This window comes from Sceloporus occidentalis, unplaced genomic scaffold, assembly GCF_023333645.1.
Source record: "Sceloporus occidentalis isolate IW3139 unplaced genomic scaffold, rSceOcc1.0.p SCAF_1, whole genome shotgun sequence".
In the NCBI taxonomy this organism is placed as follows: domain Eukaryota; kingdom Metazoa; phylum Chordata; class Lepidosauria; order Squamata; family Phrynosomatidae; genus Sceloporus; species Sceloporus occidentalis.
Window position 1 is genome coordinate 184,240,097 of NW_028316981.1, and position 15,875 is coordinate 184,255,971.

Genomic DNA, 15,875 nt, shown 5'->3' on the forward strand with positions numbered 1-15,875 from the left:
GCTGTCAGTAGCTACCAAATGCAGCATCAGACCAGTTTCCCTTCCTGCCCTTGCCCCCCTGTTCAGCAATCTGCATCTTGGGGTGGCATTTCAGGAAGAGCTAGAGAGTGCTGAGTAAAAAGCTTCATCTCCATGCCCAAAATGAACTACCAGGTAGTCTTACCAAGTTTACTGTGTTCCCCTCTTTTGCCTCTGAGTTGGAAACAACAGAGAGATAAGCATTGGTTACTCCTCAAGAGGCAAATTCCTCCCTAGATCTTCCAGTGGCTGATCCCCCATTTAGCCACTTAAGTGCCAGTATCAACTGTGAAGGGGTATTGGGCTTTTCAGAATAATGAGCACAAAACCTCCAAAGAGACCACTATGCTACCCTGAATACACCAGCACCCTTTTGCATTACACCATTATAGTGCTATGATTCCCCTTACTGTCCATGGTTCTGTCCTATGGAATCCTGGGAATTAGGAAGTTCAGGGAGGGACAGAATTCTTACCCAGTGAGCTTTAGTGTACAAATCCCAGGATTCCACAGGATGTAGCTATGGCAATTCAAGAGTAATCATAGTGCAGAAATGGGCTATGGCATTTGCCTGCGTCCCTTTAAAACACCGAAGAGATGGTGTGAGTGGGCTGAGGCTCAGGGGGAGGAAGAAGGAGAAGCCCCAGGTTTTTTATTTTTTAAAAAATAGATTACAAATTTATTTATTTTATCTTTTTAAATTCTTTTTGAAAACAGGACACCTTACCAAATGTTAACTTTAACCACATCAAACCATATAACTGTAAATATACTTAGGCTGTGCATAGGATATTACAATTTAAACGTATAATTTTAATTTTGCTAGTTGTTGTATCTATCTTGTATTATTACCTATTGTTTTATATGTATTTTGTAGAATGTACGCCATTGGCAGGTTTCATTTTTATCGATTTTATTATCTGTATGTACAGCACTGTGTAAATCTACAGCGCTATATAAATAAACTATAATAATAATAATAATAATAATAATAATAATAATAATAATAATAGTTTACACTACAACTATAGCCACTCGGTGATATACAGGAATTGCAATTGGTACAAAAACTTTACTAAAGATTCTGTGTCCTGTAAGTGTGGAAAGAGGCCTACAGGGGTTGACACCATGAGTTACCGCACTGGGTGATGCCAACTCTAGTGACACCACTGCTAGGTCCGCTAGTCTTACTTAATTTTGGAACTAAACAGGATCTGGTCTGATTAGTAGTTGGATGGGAGGCTGCAAGGAGACAATTCTGCCTGAAAACTTGGCAAGCTATGGCTGCCAGTCAAGACTTGACAGTACTGGGGTAGATGGATCACAAGCTCCATTATGCAAGTGCTTGGTAAAGGACAGCAGGAACTTTGGATGCATGTTTTCTAACTTGGAAAAACTCCTTTTTTGGACTCTCAGCTCACAGAACTTCCCAACCATCATCATGGGCAGTGCAGCTGCAGCATGAAGCCCCTAGGGAGTTGACTACCCCTTCCTTAGCCCCTGTGTGGTTGTATGTACCTTCAGGTTGCCTGCTGACTTATGGTGACCCCATTAATTTCCTACTTCTCTTAAGCAAGGGTACTCAAAGGTGGTTTGGCCAGTGCCTTCCGCTGAAATATAGCCTCCAGCAACCTGGTATTTGTTGTTGGTCTTCCATCCAGGAGCTGATTCCTGTGGGCAACTACAGTAGAGGCTGTGAGCACTTCTAGACATTGTGCAGCTCTTCCATCTTCTGTGCATGTATGTGAAAGACAGAAGAAGCAATAAAAGGTTAGAAACCTTGCCCAGAGCAAGACGATTCCTATTGCTGTACCTTCCATTACAGTGACACCAATAAGAGGGACACATTGGACACAAGGTCACAGCAGCCACATACTGTCCCTAATTCTTGTGGCGCTTCCAGGAATATTCAGTTGCACTGATTCCTCTTCTCTCCCCCAACAGAAAAGCCTTCCCCAAGTGGCCTTTCTCTGGTCATGTTGGACTACAACTTGTCTCAGGGAGCCCAGGTGGCGCAGTAGTTAGATGCCTGTATTGCAGCCACTCACTCCCAGCCAAAAAGTTGTGAATTCGATTCCAGCCAGGGGCTCCAGGGTCAACACAGTCTGGCATCCTTCCAAGGTCACAAAAATGAGTACCCCGATTATTTGGGGCAATTAGCTTGTTGTAAATTAGCAGTTGTAAACTGCTTAGAGACTGCTTAGTTCAGTATGAAGCGGTATAGAAATGTAGCTGCTATTGCTATTGCCTTACTCAGCTCTAAACTGAGCTGTTGCCTCTCCTTTATGAAAGGAGAAATTGCCCTTTTTTTACCCCTCCCTTGCTCTACTTGAAATGTGGAGAAAACCTGAAAAACCAGTCTGAATGGAGCTCAGAGCAGGAAACATAGATGGATAGACATCTGCATCTCTGCACTGCAGGGCACGCTAGAGCTAACAAACAAATAATGTTGTGTCAGTCTCCATTCCTGAGAAAGCCCCCCATCCCACCCCAAATTCCTTGGGAACCTGGAATGAGCAAATCAGAGCCAAGACAAGAGTACAGACACAGCCCAAACAGATTGGAGTGACTCTGGCTACTTTTCCATAGAAAGAGGAAGTGAATGTTTTACAAAGAAGTGCTCCATCTAGTGGAGAAAGACATCTGTTTGTTAAAGTATGTGATTTTCCTCCCCTACATAACTTGTATTTATTGAGCTTTGCTTTGTGAATGATCGTTCAATGGTAAAATCAAGTTTAATTGATGACTCATGGCTGAAGCACATTCTCTCTAAGGAAATCCCACTATGGGAGAGTAAGGGGTTACTTAAGAGGAAATGTACATCCCTCTTAAGGTCTATGACCCTCAGGTATAGGACAGAAGTAAATGTGGATGTTCAGAGTGACAAGGCCCCTGCTAGAATGGAGAATCGTACCATATTTGTAGCTCAGCAGCTACCCATTCCTCACACTTCATTTCAGTCAGCCCATCTGTCAGTCAGTTTCTCTCTCACACACGTCTAACAGTAAGTTATAATACTGTGTAGGTCTAGTGAACAAATGGACACCTCTATTTAAGTCCACAATGGGTGGATTTGGCCACCAGGATGTTCTTTTCATACCTTGTACCGTGTTGCCTTTGTACCGCATCATTGGGGCCCACCCTATCCCACCCCTCTCCTTCTTTCCACCTTGTAGTCCCCTTCCTTGTGTCTTTTCACACAAACGTGGAATGCTCCTTCATGAAAGGTGCTGTGGGAAGGTCCTGTTTTTGTGTGCAGCGGTCCAAAGAACTGGAGCTGCGGAGGGGGATCATGCACCGCTCCGCAGGCTTCCCTTGTCCCATCATTCCCCAGCAGCAGAGAACCCGCAGGAACTCTTTCCTCATGTCCTTGCTGCGGAGGGTATAGATGACAGGATTGATGGCTGAATTGAGGGTAGCAAAGGCAAAGAAGTATTTTGCCTTGTAAAGGATGGCGCATGACTTCCTGGCACATGAAGCATCCACCATGAGGATGATGAAGGCCGGCAGCCAGCAGATGATGAAAGCCCCCAGGACAAAAGTGACCGTCCTGAGCAAGGACACAGTCTGGGAGCCGGCCATTTCAGCGTGGCTGGAGCGGACGATGCGGTAGATCCGAACATAGAGGATCACAATGGAGAAGAGGATGATGGTGAAGATCAAGACCACAAAGAGGATGTACTGTTTGGAGTAAAGGGGCAGGACAGTTGAGCATTTGTCAAGATCAGCCATGCAGTTCCAGCCAAGGATGGGCAGCCCACCAATGGCAGCCGAGATGACCCAGCAAGCCCCAATCAGGAGCACCATCCGGCAGTTCTTGTCACTGCTGTAGACTTTCACCTTAGTGATGGCCACATGCCGCTCAATGGCAATAGCCAGCAGGCTGAAGACTGAGGCAGCCAGTGTGGCAAAGGCTGTGCCCTCTCGTACAAACCATTGGACTGGGGTGAGGAGGAAGGTGGCTGGGCCCGAAAGAACAATGTTGGCAATGAAGGCCGAGCCAGCCAGCAGGTCTGAAAAGGCCAGGTTGCCAATGAAGATGAACATGGCTGAATGGAACTTCTTGTTCCTCCAAACAGACACAAGCACCAGCAGGTTCTCCAGGATGATAAAGCAGCAAAGCACAATGATGAGAATGCTGCCAGTTGAAAGACCAGTTGAAAGATCCTTCTCCAGCTTATCCTTGGTGTAATTGTAGTGCTCCACAATCTTTGACGTGTCGAAATAGAACTGGTAGATACTCTCCATGGCTTGGCCACAGTATTGTAGTACTGGTTACGGTGAGGCCCACGTGTGGATGCCTGTGTTAGAGGGCATCAGGATAGTACCACATCCAATCTTCTGTCATTTGGACTAAGAGGGACAGCAGGGCAATTTAGTAGAATCTAGAGATGGTGAAGAAAGCACAAAAATCACAGGTTAGGAGCTTAGAACAAAGATTAGGGGATGGGGGAAAGAGAGGCATCATCTAGAATATGCCATAAACTGGAAAATTACCCCAGTGGTACCCAGAGTTTGGTCCTCCAGATGCTTTGGACTTCAGATCCCAGAATTCCTACTTATGACCAAACTGCCTGGGGTTTCTGGGAACTGAAATCCAAAACACCTGGAGGACCACAGTTGGGGTACTACTGCATTATGTATTATAGTAATTTCTTTTTGTTACTTGTTGGAATAATATGAAAGTACATCACCTCCTTGCTTGTTACTTTTCTGTTGCCTTTTTAAAAAAGTTATAGATATACTGTATACATATTGAAGAAGATAACATAATACATATACACATATGGATATGATATATATATAGCTTATATTCTGTATATTTTGCTACTAGACTTCCTGTTGTCTCTCTGGTTGGTGTGACTTGATTCTTTAACTTCCTCTACCTCTGTTTCAAGCTATATTACTAGTTAATGTATATGAAAACTAACAAGAATGGCATGCTTCTAAAAATGCCTTACAGCACCTTTGAAAAGTAACATTTACAGGTTACTCTAGCATTATTAATTACACAGATAAAGTAACAATTTTTTTCCTTTTAGAATGTGACTTTGTTCTGGTCCCTTTTTGAAGGTGTTCTTTGATAGAAGGACTGTCCGTCCCAAATCCAGTTAAAAGTCTACAGTTGCATCTGCACTGCAGAAATAATCTGGTTTGGCACCACTTTAACTGCCATGGCTCAATGCTATGGAATTCTGGGAAGTGTAGTGTATTCTGGCATCAGACTCAGGAGGCATGCACGCCAGCTGATCCCAAGCTTCCTTCACTCTAGTGAGATGTACTGTAATCCTATTTAAATTACAAAAATAATTTCTCATATACATTTGTCTACAGGATTTTATGTCAACCAACATCCTCTTTTTGGTGATATGCAAGTGGCTGCCTGGGTTGTGGCATGTATCTTCCAGGTTGGCAAATCTGGTGGTCATTTTCTTTCCATCAAGTCTGCTAGCCTGATTTCTCTGGCTCCCATAGAATTCTTACCTGATCTACTAATCACATCTACAAATCTCGTGGTTGGGGGCACAGTTAGCCGGATCAGAATAGGTGACTTGGCAACCACTGTGCAAATCAAGGACTGGCATCACTTTTTTTTTGGTTAGATGGTACCTCTTCCTAGAAATACCTGCCCCCTTCCCACCTCCTCAGTTCCTGTTTGTCACTGTCAACACTTGGAAAATTGGGTCCAAGGTACTCTTTATACAACTTTATTCATAATGTCCTGTAAGATATGTTGATACTTTTATTTTGCAGGGGACTGACGATGAGAGGAGGTTACTTGTGCAGCATATACAGTATTAGTATAGTTGTGTAGCATATACAATATTAGTATAGCAGATGCATCCTTTGAGGATGAGAGAGTATGACTGGCCCCCAAGGTCAGTGTGTTTTCATGGCTGAGCAGGGATTCAGACCCTGCTCTCCAGAGTCATAGTCCAATATTCAAACCACTGCACCAAGATGGCAATGGAAAACCCCCTCTGAAGAATCTTGCCAAGAAAACCTCTTTTTTTTTTTTTTTTGTCTTTAGGTACATAAGTCGGAAACAACTTCAAGGCATGCAACACACAACAATGGCACATACATATGCCCTGGTACCTTGGACCCATTTTTCCAAGTCTTGACAGTGACAAACAGGAACCGAAGAGGTGGGAGGGGGGACAAGTATTTCTAGGAAGAGGTACCATCTAGCCCAAAAAGCCAGTGATGCTAGTCCTTGATTTACACAGTGGTTACCAATTCTGATGGTGACACAGTGGTTAAATATCTGTACTGCAGCCACTCATTCACAAGCCACAAGGTTGTGAGTTCAATACCAGCCAGGGGCTCAGGGTCGACTCAGCCTGGCATCCTTTCGTAGGTCACTAAAATGAGTACCCAGCTTCTTGGGGGCAATTATCTTACATATTGTAAACTGCTTAGGGAGTGCTTAAGTGCACTGACAAGCAGTATAGAAATGTACTTGCTATTGCTATATAATGAGTATATAGCACAAACAGTAATCAGAGAACTTTGTGTACACTGTTGTTGTTGTGTGCCCTCAAGTCATTTCTGACATACGTCGACCCTAAGGTGACCCTGGGTTTTCTTGGCAAGACTTGTTCAGAGGAAGTTTGCCTTTGCCTTTCTCCAAGGCAGAGACAATGTGACTTCCACAAAGCCACCCAGTGGGTTTCCATGGCTAAGCAGGGATCTGAACTCTGGTCTCCCAGAGCTCTAGTCCACTCAACCCATCATCACACCATGCTCACTCTCTTGTTTGCAGCGTATTATCTTCCCACAATGCTGCAAAGCAGGACAGTATTAATATTTCCACATTGCAGATGGATGCAGACTGAGACTGGCAGAAGAGAGGGCTGCCCAGGAACATGGCTGCTGTGTTGATATTTGCAACAAAGACTTCCTAGTAAAACAGCTTTTGGTCACTGCATTACGTTAGCATTTTCTTTACAACAGGAGTTGAAATTGACTATGGTCTTCCAGATGTTCTGAGACTGCAACGTTTTGTGGTCCTGACTCCTAACCAGAATAGACAATGGTGAAGAAAACTGCAGGTTGCAGCCCCATAACATTACCCATCTGGTAAACAAAATGCTAATCCTGGTCAGCACTATGACCAGGAGCTGTCTAACAGGAAATTCCCATTCCTGGATTATAATTAAGTGATAATTTGAATACTGGGTCTAACCTCAGAGCTCATAAAAGTGAACTTTTTTGATAACATCTCCCAGAATTCCTCTGTCAGCAAGCCACTAGGTGATTCTGGGAGTTGCAGTCCCAAAGTAAAAATTTCCCAGGCTCTACATGTTCTGTCTACAGGATCAGATTCAGACTGTCTGGCTCTCCATCTCCCTATTTTTATGATTTTTGCTCTCATAAAGCAGGAGAAACATCTTTGTGCTTATCAGATCTCCATTTAACTAGAGCTGTTTGTCGTTTGCTGTTGTGCAGCTTCATTTAGTTTCTAATTTACAGTAAGCCTCAGGCAAACCTATTAAGGACTTTTCTTGGCAAGACTTGATCAAAGGGCGTTTGCCATTGCCTTGCTTTGAGGCTGAGAGAGTATGACTTGCCCAAGGTTACCCAGTGGGCCTCCATGGCGAAGAGGGATTACTTTTCTTTGTGGAACAAAAATGTATGCGTGTCACAGAGGTGGGAAATGGGAAAGGCCAAGTGATACCAGAAAGCCATTCTACCACCGCTACCCTTTTCAAGCCTGATACAGTGGGCCTTTGATATCTGCTGGGGTTTGGTTCCAGGATCCACAGTAGACAGCAAAATTTGTGAGTGCTCAAGTCCCATTAACTACAATGGCAGAGTAAAATCGTGTCCCTTATATAAAATGGCAAAATCAAGGTTTGCTTTTTTGAATGTATATATTTTTAAAAATATTTGCAAGCTGTGGATACTTGAATCGATGGATTAAAAAACTGTTGATATGGATGGCTTACTATACTCTATGGACTAATGACTGTGCATTTGCTCTTGTGTTTCCTGTTGGCCTTGCAGACACAAGATTGGGTTGGAAGCAGCAGCTTCCTACTGTGCATTGGCCTTTAGTGATTATCCAATTGCCAGTTTCCTAACTGGCAAAGCAAATGCCCCTACCCAAGACACCCACCACTACCACAAGAAGTCACATTGAGAAGTTGATATATCCAGCAGACAGTCAGAATCTGACTCAGCAACACCCCCTTCTCACAGCACCAGGCTTTCCTGCTTTTATGCTTAGAGTAACTCCAAAGGACAGCTCCCTTTTGCCTTGGGCACTAGAATGGTAGTAGCTGGTAAGCATCCCTTTGCTCTTGGGGAAAGCAACTCACAGCCAGGTGAACACAAGCCTGTTTGTTCCAAACAAAGTAATAACAGGTGACACTCTGTATAAATTGCTTCCATGTAGACCATCCAAAAATTCACTGTTTGACCAATCTCACTGCTATTGTGACTGATCGGATGGGTGAGCAGGTAATGTACAGTGTGTGTGTGTGTTGTGTGTCTCCATGTTGTTTCCAACTCATGACGATCCTAAGCTGAACTTATCATGGGGTTTTCTTGGCAGGATTTGTTCAGAGGTTTGTCATTGTCTTCCCTTGAGTCTGACAGCCTGTGACTTGTCCAAGGCCACCCAATGGATTTTATGCTGAGTGGGAATCGAACCCTGGTCTCCAGATTCACAGCCCAATGCTCAAGCCACTGCATGGCATACAACACCCATATCTGTGGGGGGTACATTCCCTGAGTTATTATAAAAAGGCAAAACTGCAGATAATAGCAAACAACCCTATTGGTTTTAACTGTTAATTTTATTATTGTATTGTGGGAGGATTAGGGTTTTTGTTGGAATTATTATTGTTGATTCTAACTGTATCGTTTATTGGTAATGATGACTGATTTTATCTGGTTGTAATCCCACCTCGATCCGCAGGGAGAGGCGAGAAATATAAATAAATTATTTATTATTTATTATTATTATTGAAATGAATGACTTCTGGAGGAAGTTTGGAGGACCTAGAGATTCCTAGAGAAACCTGTCTAGGCATTTCTAGCTCATCCGGCATGAATGTCCACTAGAATCATACCACAGAATTGCATTGGAGGACCTAGGAAATGCCTAGAGAGAAAATATTTTTTCAGATATGGGTAAGTGGAACCACCACAGATATGGGTGTCATATTGTACATGATATGATTTCGTAGACAGGGTGAGCCCAGATCGTATAAGGTAAGTAACCTCAACAATTCAGGCAACTGGAGTCATATAGCTCTTTTTTAATTTAATTTTTGAACATTTAGGATAATGAACAGGAACAGCAGGAAAAGAAAGCAGAGGAAAAGAAACAAACATTACATACATATGCTGACACCAAGAGCAACACAGCTCGCCAAGCATCACAAACAGTGATTTTTAAATATGGCTCTATTCGCAAATTGTTAGATGTTAACTTTTTAATTGTATTATTATATTAAAAAAGGAGACCCAAAATGTTTGTTCATGTGATGGTGGGTTCCTTGACCTCAATAATGATGGGCACGTGGTTGTACAATACAAGATTGATCACATCACTACCACTGATGAAGAAGGCATGCAAAAGTATTGCTGAACTAAACATACCACAGTCAATTTTCCATTTAATCTGCAAGGATATTATTTAAATCCATTTCAACATTCCAGTGATGAGGCTATGCCTGGGATTTGGGTCCATGTCAACAGCCTTTTCTCGTGCATTGATTGTGTCATTCAAGTTAAAGATGCAGATCAAGACACCTTGAGAAAATTTTCCTATAGCATCAGATCCAACCTTTGCTGGGGCAGTATTGCTGCCATTGGCCTAAATACCTTAAAGGCACCAGATTATGTCTGATCTTGGAAGCAATGCAGGGTGAGTACTCGGTTAGTACTCAGTTAGTACTCGGATGGAAGACCGCCAGAAAACACTAGGTTCTGTAGCCAATGTTTAAGAGGAAAGGAATGGCAAAACCACTGAAAGCCAGTGGTCTGAGCATTGGATGATAACTCTGGAGACTAGGGTTTGAATCCCAGCTTAGCTATGTAAATCCACTGGGCGTCCTTGGACAGGTTACACTCTCTCAGCCTCAGAGAATAGCAATGGCAAACCCCCTCTGAAGAAACCTGCCAAGCAAATCCCATGAAAGGTTCGCCTTAGGGATGCCATAAGTTGGCAATTACCTGAAGGCACACAACAACAATGGCAGAAACCACCTCTGAGTATTCCTGGCCTAAGAAAACCCTATGAAATTCATCGGGTCACCATAACCAGGTGACTTGAAGGTGCATGCGCGCTTGCGCGCACACACACTTTTTCTTGGGGTATATTCTAGTGCAAGAGAATTGGGGAATGGCAAGTTAGGTCTCTGCAGTTGTGTGCAGAAGTTTGGGAATCTTACAATAATACAATACTCTGAATGTGCCACAGTTCCTGCATTAACAGTCCTTAAGGCTGCAAATCCTAATACACACTTACCTTGGAGTAAGCCACGTTGAACTCAGTGGAGATTATTCGTAAGGAGATAAGTTTAGTATTGCCATTTAAGCTCCTTTTTAGGGATGGAAAAAAAGGCAGCCTTAAGTGAATTCTCCTTTTCTTCTATTGTTTTGTTTTCCCACCTGAGACAGAGCCTGCTGGCTATTCTAGCTGTCCTAATACCTCAGTGGAGTTAAGAGGCTTAGCTGACCATCAGTTAATTGTCTTGAGAGATGCTTTAACATTCAGGAGGAGCAAGAAAGCCAACTAGATATTGTATCTCTTCCTTGTAAATCAATTAACAAACCTTCATTGTACTTATCCCTGACCAATTCCTAATCTGACTGCTCACAGAGTGTTACTGCACTTAAAAAGCTAAGAGTCTGAAAATATTTTTTGCAAATATTATTGAAAAATGTATGTTGCTGTCATTGTATGGTTTCAAGTCAACTCGGACTTATGGCAAATCTCTGATAGGGTTTCCTTGTTCAGACATTTGTCATTGCCTTCCTCTGAGGTAGAGAGAGTCCAACTTGCCCAAGGCCACAGAGGGAGGTTCTATGGTGGAGCAGAGATTTGAACCCTAGTCTCCCAGAGCCTAGTTCAGCATTCAGATCATTACACCATACTGTCTCTTTTTAAAACATTTGCTGAGGCTAAACACACACACACACAGAATGGAAGCTTAGCAATAACCAAGGGTGTGTCCACACTGCAGACATAAAACAGTTTGACACCACTTTAACTGCCATAACTCAATACTACGGAATTTGGAGATTTGTACTTTTGGAACCACTTTGGAGTGGTTTGCATGTTGGACTATGACTCTGAAGACCAAGGTCTGAGTCCCAGCTTGGCCATGAAATCTACTGGGTGGCCTTGGGCCAGTCACATGCTCTCAGCTTCAGGGGAAGGCAATGGCAACTCCCCTCTGAACAAATCTTGCTACGAAAACCCTATGATAGGTTTGTCTTAGGGTCACCACTCGTAAGCTGGAAATGACTTGAAGGCACACAACAACAACAACAACAACAACAACAACGTTTTAAAAATATTTAGCCTTTTGCTCCACCAGAGACAAATACCAGAATTCCATAGCATTGAGCCATGGAAGGTAAGGTGGTGTCAAACTGCTTTATTTCTGCAGTGTGGCAGCAGCCCAAGGTTGAGGAGTTGTCTCAGTTGCTCCTCCATCTTTGCATCCACCTGCCATCTTACCTCCATTTTCTTATGGTTTCACACTATACAGTTATAGTGCTATCATTCCACTTTAACGGCTATGCCTCCACCTAATGGAAATCTATGATCTGCAGTGTAGGGAGGGGCATTTTGACTACTCACCAGGGAGTCCCTCTGGTGTGTTATCACATTACAAATCCCAAGATTTCATGGGATACAGCCATGGCAATTAAATCAAAATCATAGTGCTACAACTGGCTAGAGCAGGTCTTCCCAGCCAGGAGTGCAAGATAGAATATCAGGGGGTGCAACAAAAAATGGCTTGTGCCCTGGAGTGATAGGCCACAAGTCATCACTCAATTTTTTTCCTGAACAAATTACAATCTAATTGCTCAATCTAGATTTGCATTTTATGCATCCAGTTTAAAGCTTATTTTTTTAAAGTTCAATTGGTTCACTTGCAGTGTTATATGTGGTTCAATTTGATCTTTTGTGGTTGATGTGGTTCAAAAATTAGAAATTAGACTTCTTCATCCTCTAATGTTATATTACTTTCGTAGGCTATGTGAGCATTAATCAAACATTTTCTAGTGGTGAGGGGCATAGAAAAGGTTGGGAACCACTGGTATAGAGGAAAAGGGTATTACTTGGTGTTGTCTGCTCTGTGTAAAGATATAATGGGCATATTGAAGAGCAGGCAAACCTTTACATAGAGGATAAGCCGACGGCACCAGCAACAAACAGGAAAGCTGAGTGGGTGAGGAGACACCAGACTAGTATTAAGGCAAGACCAGAGAATCAGCAGACTTGTATTAAATCAGGAGGACGGCACAATCCAGCCTTCTGGCTGTATACGATGACTCATGAAGGGCACCTCTCATTTTACTAGCTATCTGTAACTGCAGAAAATCAGTACTATCAAGTCTTGACTACACTCTGTGGCTATCAGAAATGACTTGAAGGCAAACATCACTACTACTCATGCAGCAAATGCACAGTGGAGAAACATTTTTCTTTTTAGACAGCAACTCCCAGAATCCTCCTGTCAGCACAGCCAGTGGGATTTGGGCAGCCCACCCACTCCAACCATGAGCTTGTCATCCGCAGATTTGAGCATCTGCTGATGGCAAGCCACATTGGCCCTAATGGCGGCATGTGCACATGGCCAGGTGCCACCATTAAAAACTATGGGACTTGAGATTCCACAGATTTGGCATTTGTTGGGGGGGGGGGGGGAGGAACAGAACCCCTGTGGATACTAAAAGACAATTGTAGTTAAATTTTTCCAAGCTCTGGAGAAACATCTTGAGCATTTGCCCAGGTAGGTCAGGCTTGGGCAAGATGTGAGATCATCAGCATTATGACACAACCATCCATGTCTGCAGGACATGGGGAAGATGACTGGTTGCCACTGCCAAATAACATCCCCCCCATACTCCCTCACTGTTAATGTTCCAGTTTTCCCAACTTGTGGCTTTGATCTTTTCAACTGGCTTTCACAGCATGTACAATAGCTTGCAATAATGAGATCCCCACATTTAATCAAACCGCTGTCTAACAATTAAGGTGTGCCTGTACTTAACTTAACAACATAACATTATTGTCAGAGGAACAAAACAGGTATTCAAGTAACAGTTGTTTCATTAAAACATATTGCCTTTCAACTTTCACTTTTAATATCAGTCTGGGAGCCACACCTTCTCCCTCAAACCCACGCCTCCAGGAGTTAAAGGCCTGGCTCTGGGGCAGGGTGGGAGAAACATGCTACTGCTCCTCACTTCAACAGAGGCGAGGGAGAATGGGGACGGAGGAGCAGAAAGGAAAATTACTTCCCTCCAACTTCAAAAAGGATGTAAGCACACTGCCTGGTCCCCACCCAGAATTATTAATTACTTTCTTTCTTGAGAAGCAGGTAAACATCAGCCTCACCCATGTCTCAAGGAAAAGATGCAATATCTGCAAAGATGGGTGGGGAATGACTGCGGCACCAGCTGGGTATATAAACAAGCATTGGCAAGGCAGTGCCAGCTCCAGAGCTTAGCTGCTATGTTGTCATACACACACAGTGAGCAACCAGAATGTGTCTACATGCAACTAATATTGACACTGTGAACTGAACCAAATACTCATTAGGTATGGGCATGGCTCACTCTTTCTCCCCCACTGAAGCCCATACTTTTGAATTAGGAGGTGTGTGCTTTAGCACTGGGGAACAGATGCTCACAGGGCAGAAATAAAGTGGGGAGGGTTGATGATGAATGCCCAGAGTTTGCTGAAGCATAGAAACCCCGCTGTTAACTTGTCACGTATACTTTGCCCCACCCTGCCCCACCCAATAAATCTCTGGTGAGGCACACAGAGAAACCCAGTCTTTAAAACACAAACAAATTTTTAAAAATCCTTTCAAATGTTTTAAAAATGGCAAGGACTTCAGCAGGGATGAGGTCTGGAGAAAACACGATTGTTGTTGTGGTGGTGGTTGTTAACTGCTATCGAGTCAACTTTGGTTCATTGTTATTCTGTGGATAAGACATCTCCAAGTTGCCCAGTCCTCAACTGTTCTGTTCAGGTCCTGCAGGCTCAGTCCCATGTCCTCCCTGATCAAGTCTATCCATTTGGCATGTGGTCTTCCTCTCTTTCTACTGCCTTCCACCTTTCCAAGCACCATTGTCTTTTCTAATGATTCATTTTTTCTCATGATGTGACCCAGGTATGACAGCCTCAATTTAGTCATCTTGGGTCCGGGACAGACGGGCCCTTTGTAACATGGCGGCAACGCAACCCTAACCCTAGCAGGAAAGGCGGCGCTACAATGGTGGTGCATCGCACCACACTAGTTATGTCATGAGTGCAGCATTGGCACACTTGCAATGCAACAATGGTGGCGGAAAAAGAACCTGGTTTTCCCAGGTTCTTTTTCTTCCACAGGGAAGCTGCGCAGTTTGGCGGCTGCAGCTTCCCTCCGGAGGAAATTAGGCCTCCGGCAGGTCGTCCTTTTTGGGCAGTCTGTACCACGCCTTGGCTTCCAGAGAGAGTTCGGGCGTGATCTGTTCTAGAACCCATTTGTTTGTCTACTTGGCCATCCCTGGTATTCTCAGTACTTTTCTCCAGAACCACATTTCAAAAACATGATGCATTTCACCAAAGCTAATATGGGCAACAGGAGCTCGTCATACTGCAAACAACTTTCCTTGCTGCAACACTGCCTCTGCATACAAATCAAATTTGTTGCTAAGGAAATATTGTTTCTCCACAACAGATTTCTTATGCAGGGGTAGCCGTGTTGACCTCTTTTTGCTTTGTTAACGGAACTTAAATTTTTTCATGGCGTAACCACATGGCCAGAAAGAAGAGGGGCCAGCCTGTATGAATGTCCTGTCAAAAACATGTGAACTGAGAAGAGCAACATCTTGCCAAAATGCAGGTTTGTGGCTAACCTCATCATATTTTTTTCTCCTGTATTATACAGGAGTACTGTATCATGTTCAACATCTTTGCCTGCTGAAGGTGCCAGTGGAGCTTTGAAAGCTTGCAACATGTATTTCATGCATTTTGGTTGGCCAGTAAAGTTATCACTGTTTTGTGGATTTTTGTTATTGTACTTTGCAACAGATGTGGTATCACAACCAAGGGGCTGCAGGCAGAACGATCCCACACAATGCAACCACTGAATACAGTTAATATTTATTGGGTATTTAGAACAGAAAAAAAATATTCAGTAACCCCTGATTTATAATATAGTATCATGACATGGGGATGTATGGGGTTCTCTTCCATGATAACATCACAAACCATTATGGGAAAGTCATCCTCCCTGCCCACCCCTGCTTTGCCCATAGTTTACCTCTCAAAAGTAATGCAAGTTACCTGTGAAAGCAAATGTCTTCAGTACGGCACAGGAAAACCTTGCCAGAATCACTCAAAAGATCCTTTATTCATCTTCTATAAGGCAGAATCCTTCAACAGCAGTCAGCATTATGTTCATCTGAGGAAACAAACAAAGTAGAGCATTTAATGGGTGGACATTCTTTGTTATTTGCTCCAATTTGTAAAATATACATCTGCATTCCTGCTAAGTGCCTCAGGTAACTCCTCAAGGTGGAAAGGCAAGCTATGCATTTAAATAATCTGTCTAGGAAAACCTACCAGACATAAATTTGCATAATCTGCGTATCTAGGAGCATTGCCACTGATA

At 43.3% G+C, this 15,875-nt stretch overlaps 1 protein-coding gene across 1 annotated transcript; it reads right to left on the bottom strand.

Moving 5' to 3' along the window:
- Positions 1–1,058: 1,058 nt before the first annotated feature.
- S1PR2 (sphingosine-1-phosphate receptor 2) lies at positions 1,059–15,582 on the bottom strand. Its single transcript, XM_089509780.1, has 2 exons — positions 15,548–15,582; positions 1,059–4,403 (listed from the first exon to the last, which is right to left on the bottom strand). The coding sequence occupies exon 2, from the start codon at positions 4,264–4,266 to the stop codon at positions 3,214–3,216; it is 1,053 nt and encodes a 350-aa protein (XP_089365906.1). The 5' UTR covers positions 4,267–4,403; positions 15,548–15,582; the 3' UTR covers positions 1,059–3,213.
- Positions 15,583–15,875: the final 293 nt, after the last annotated feature.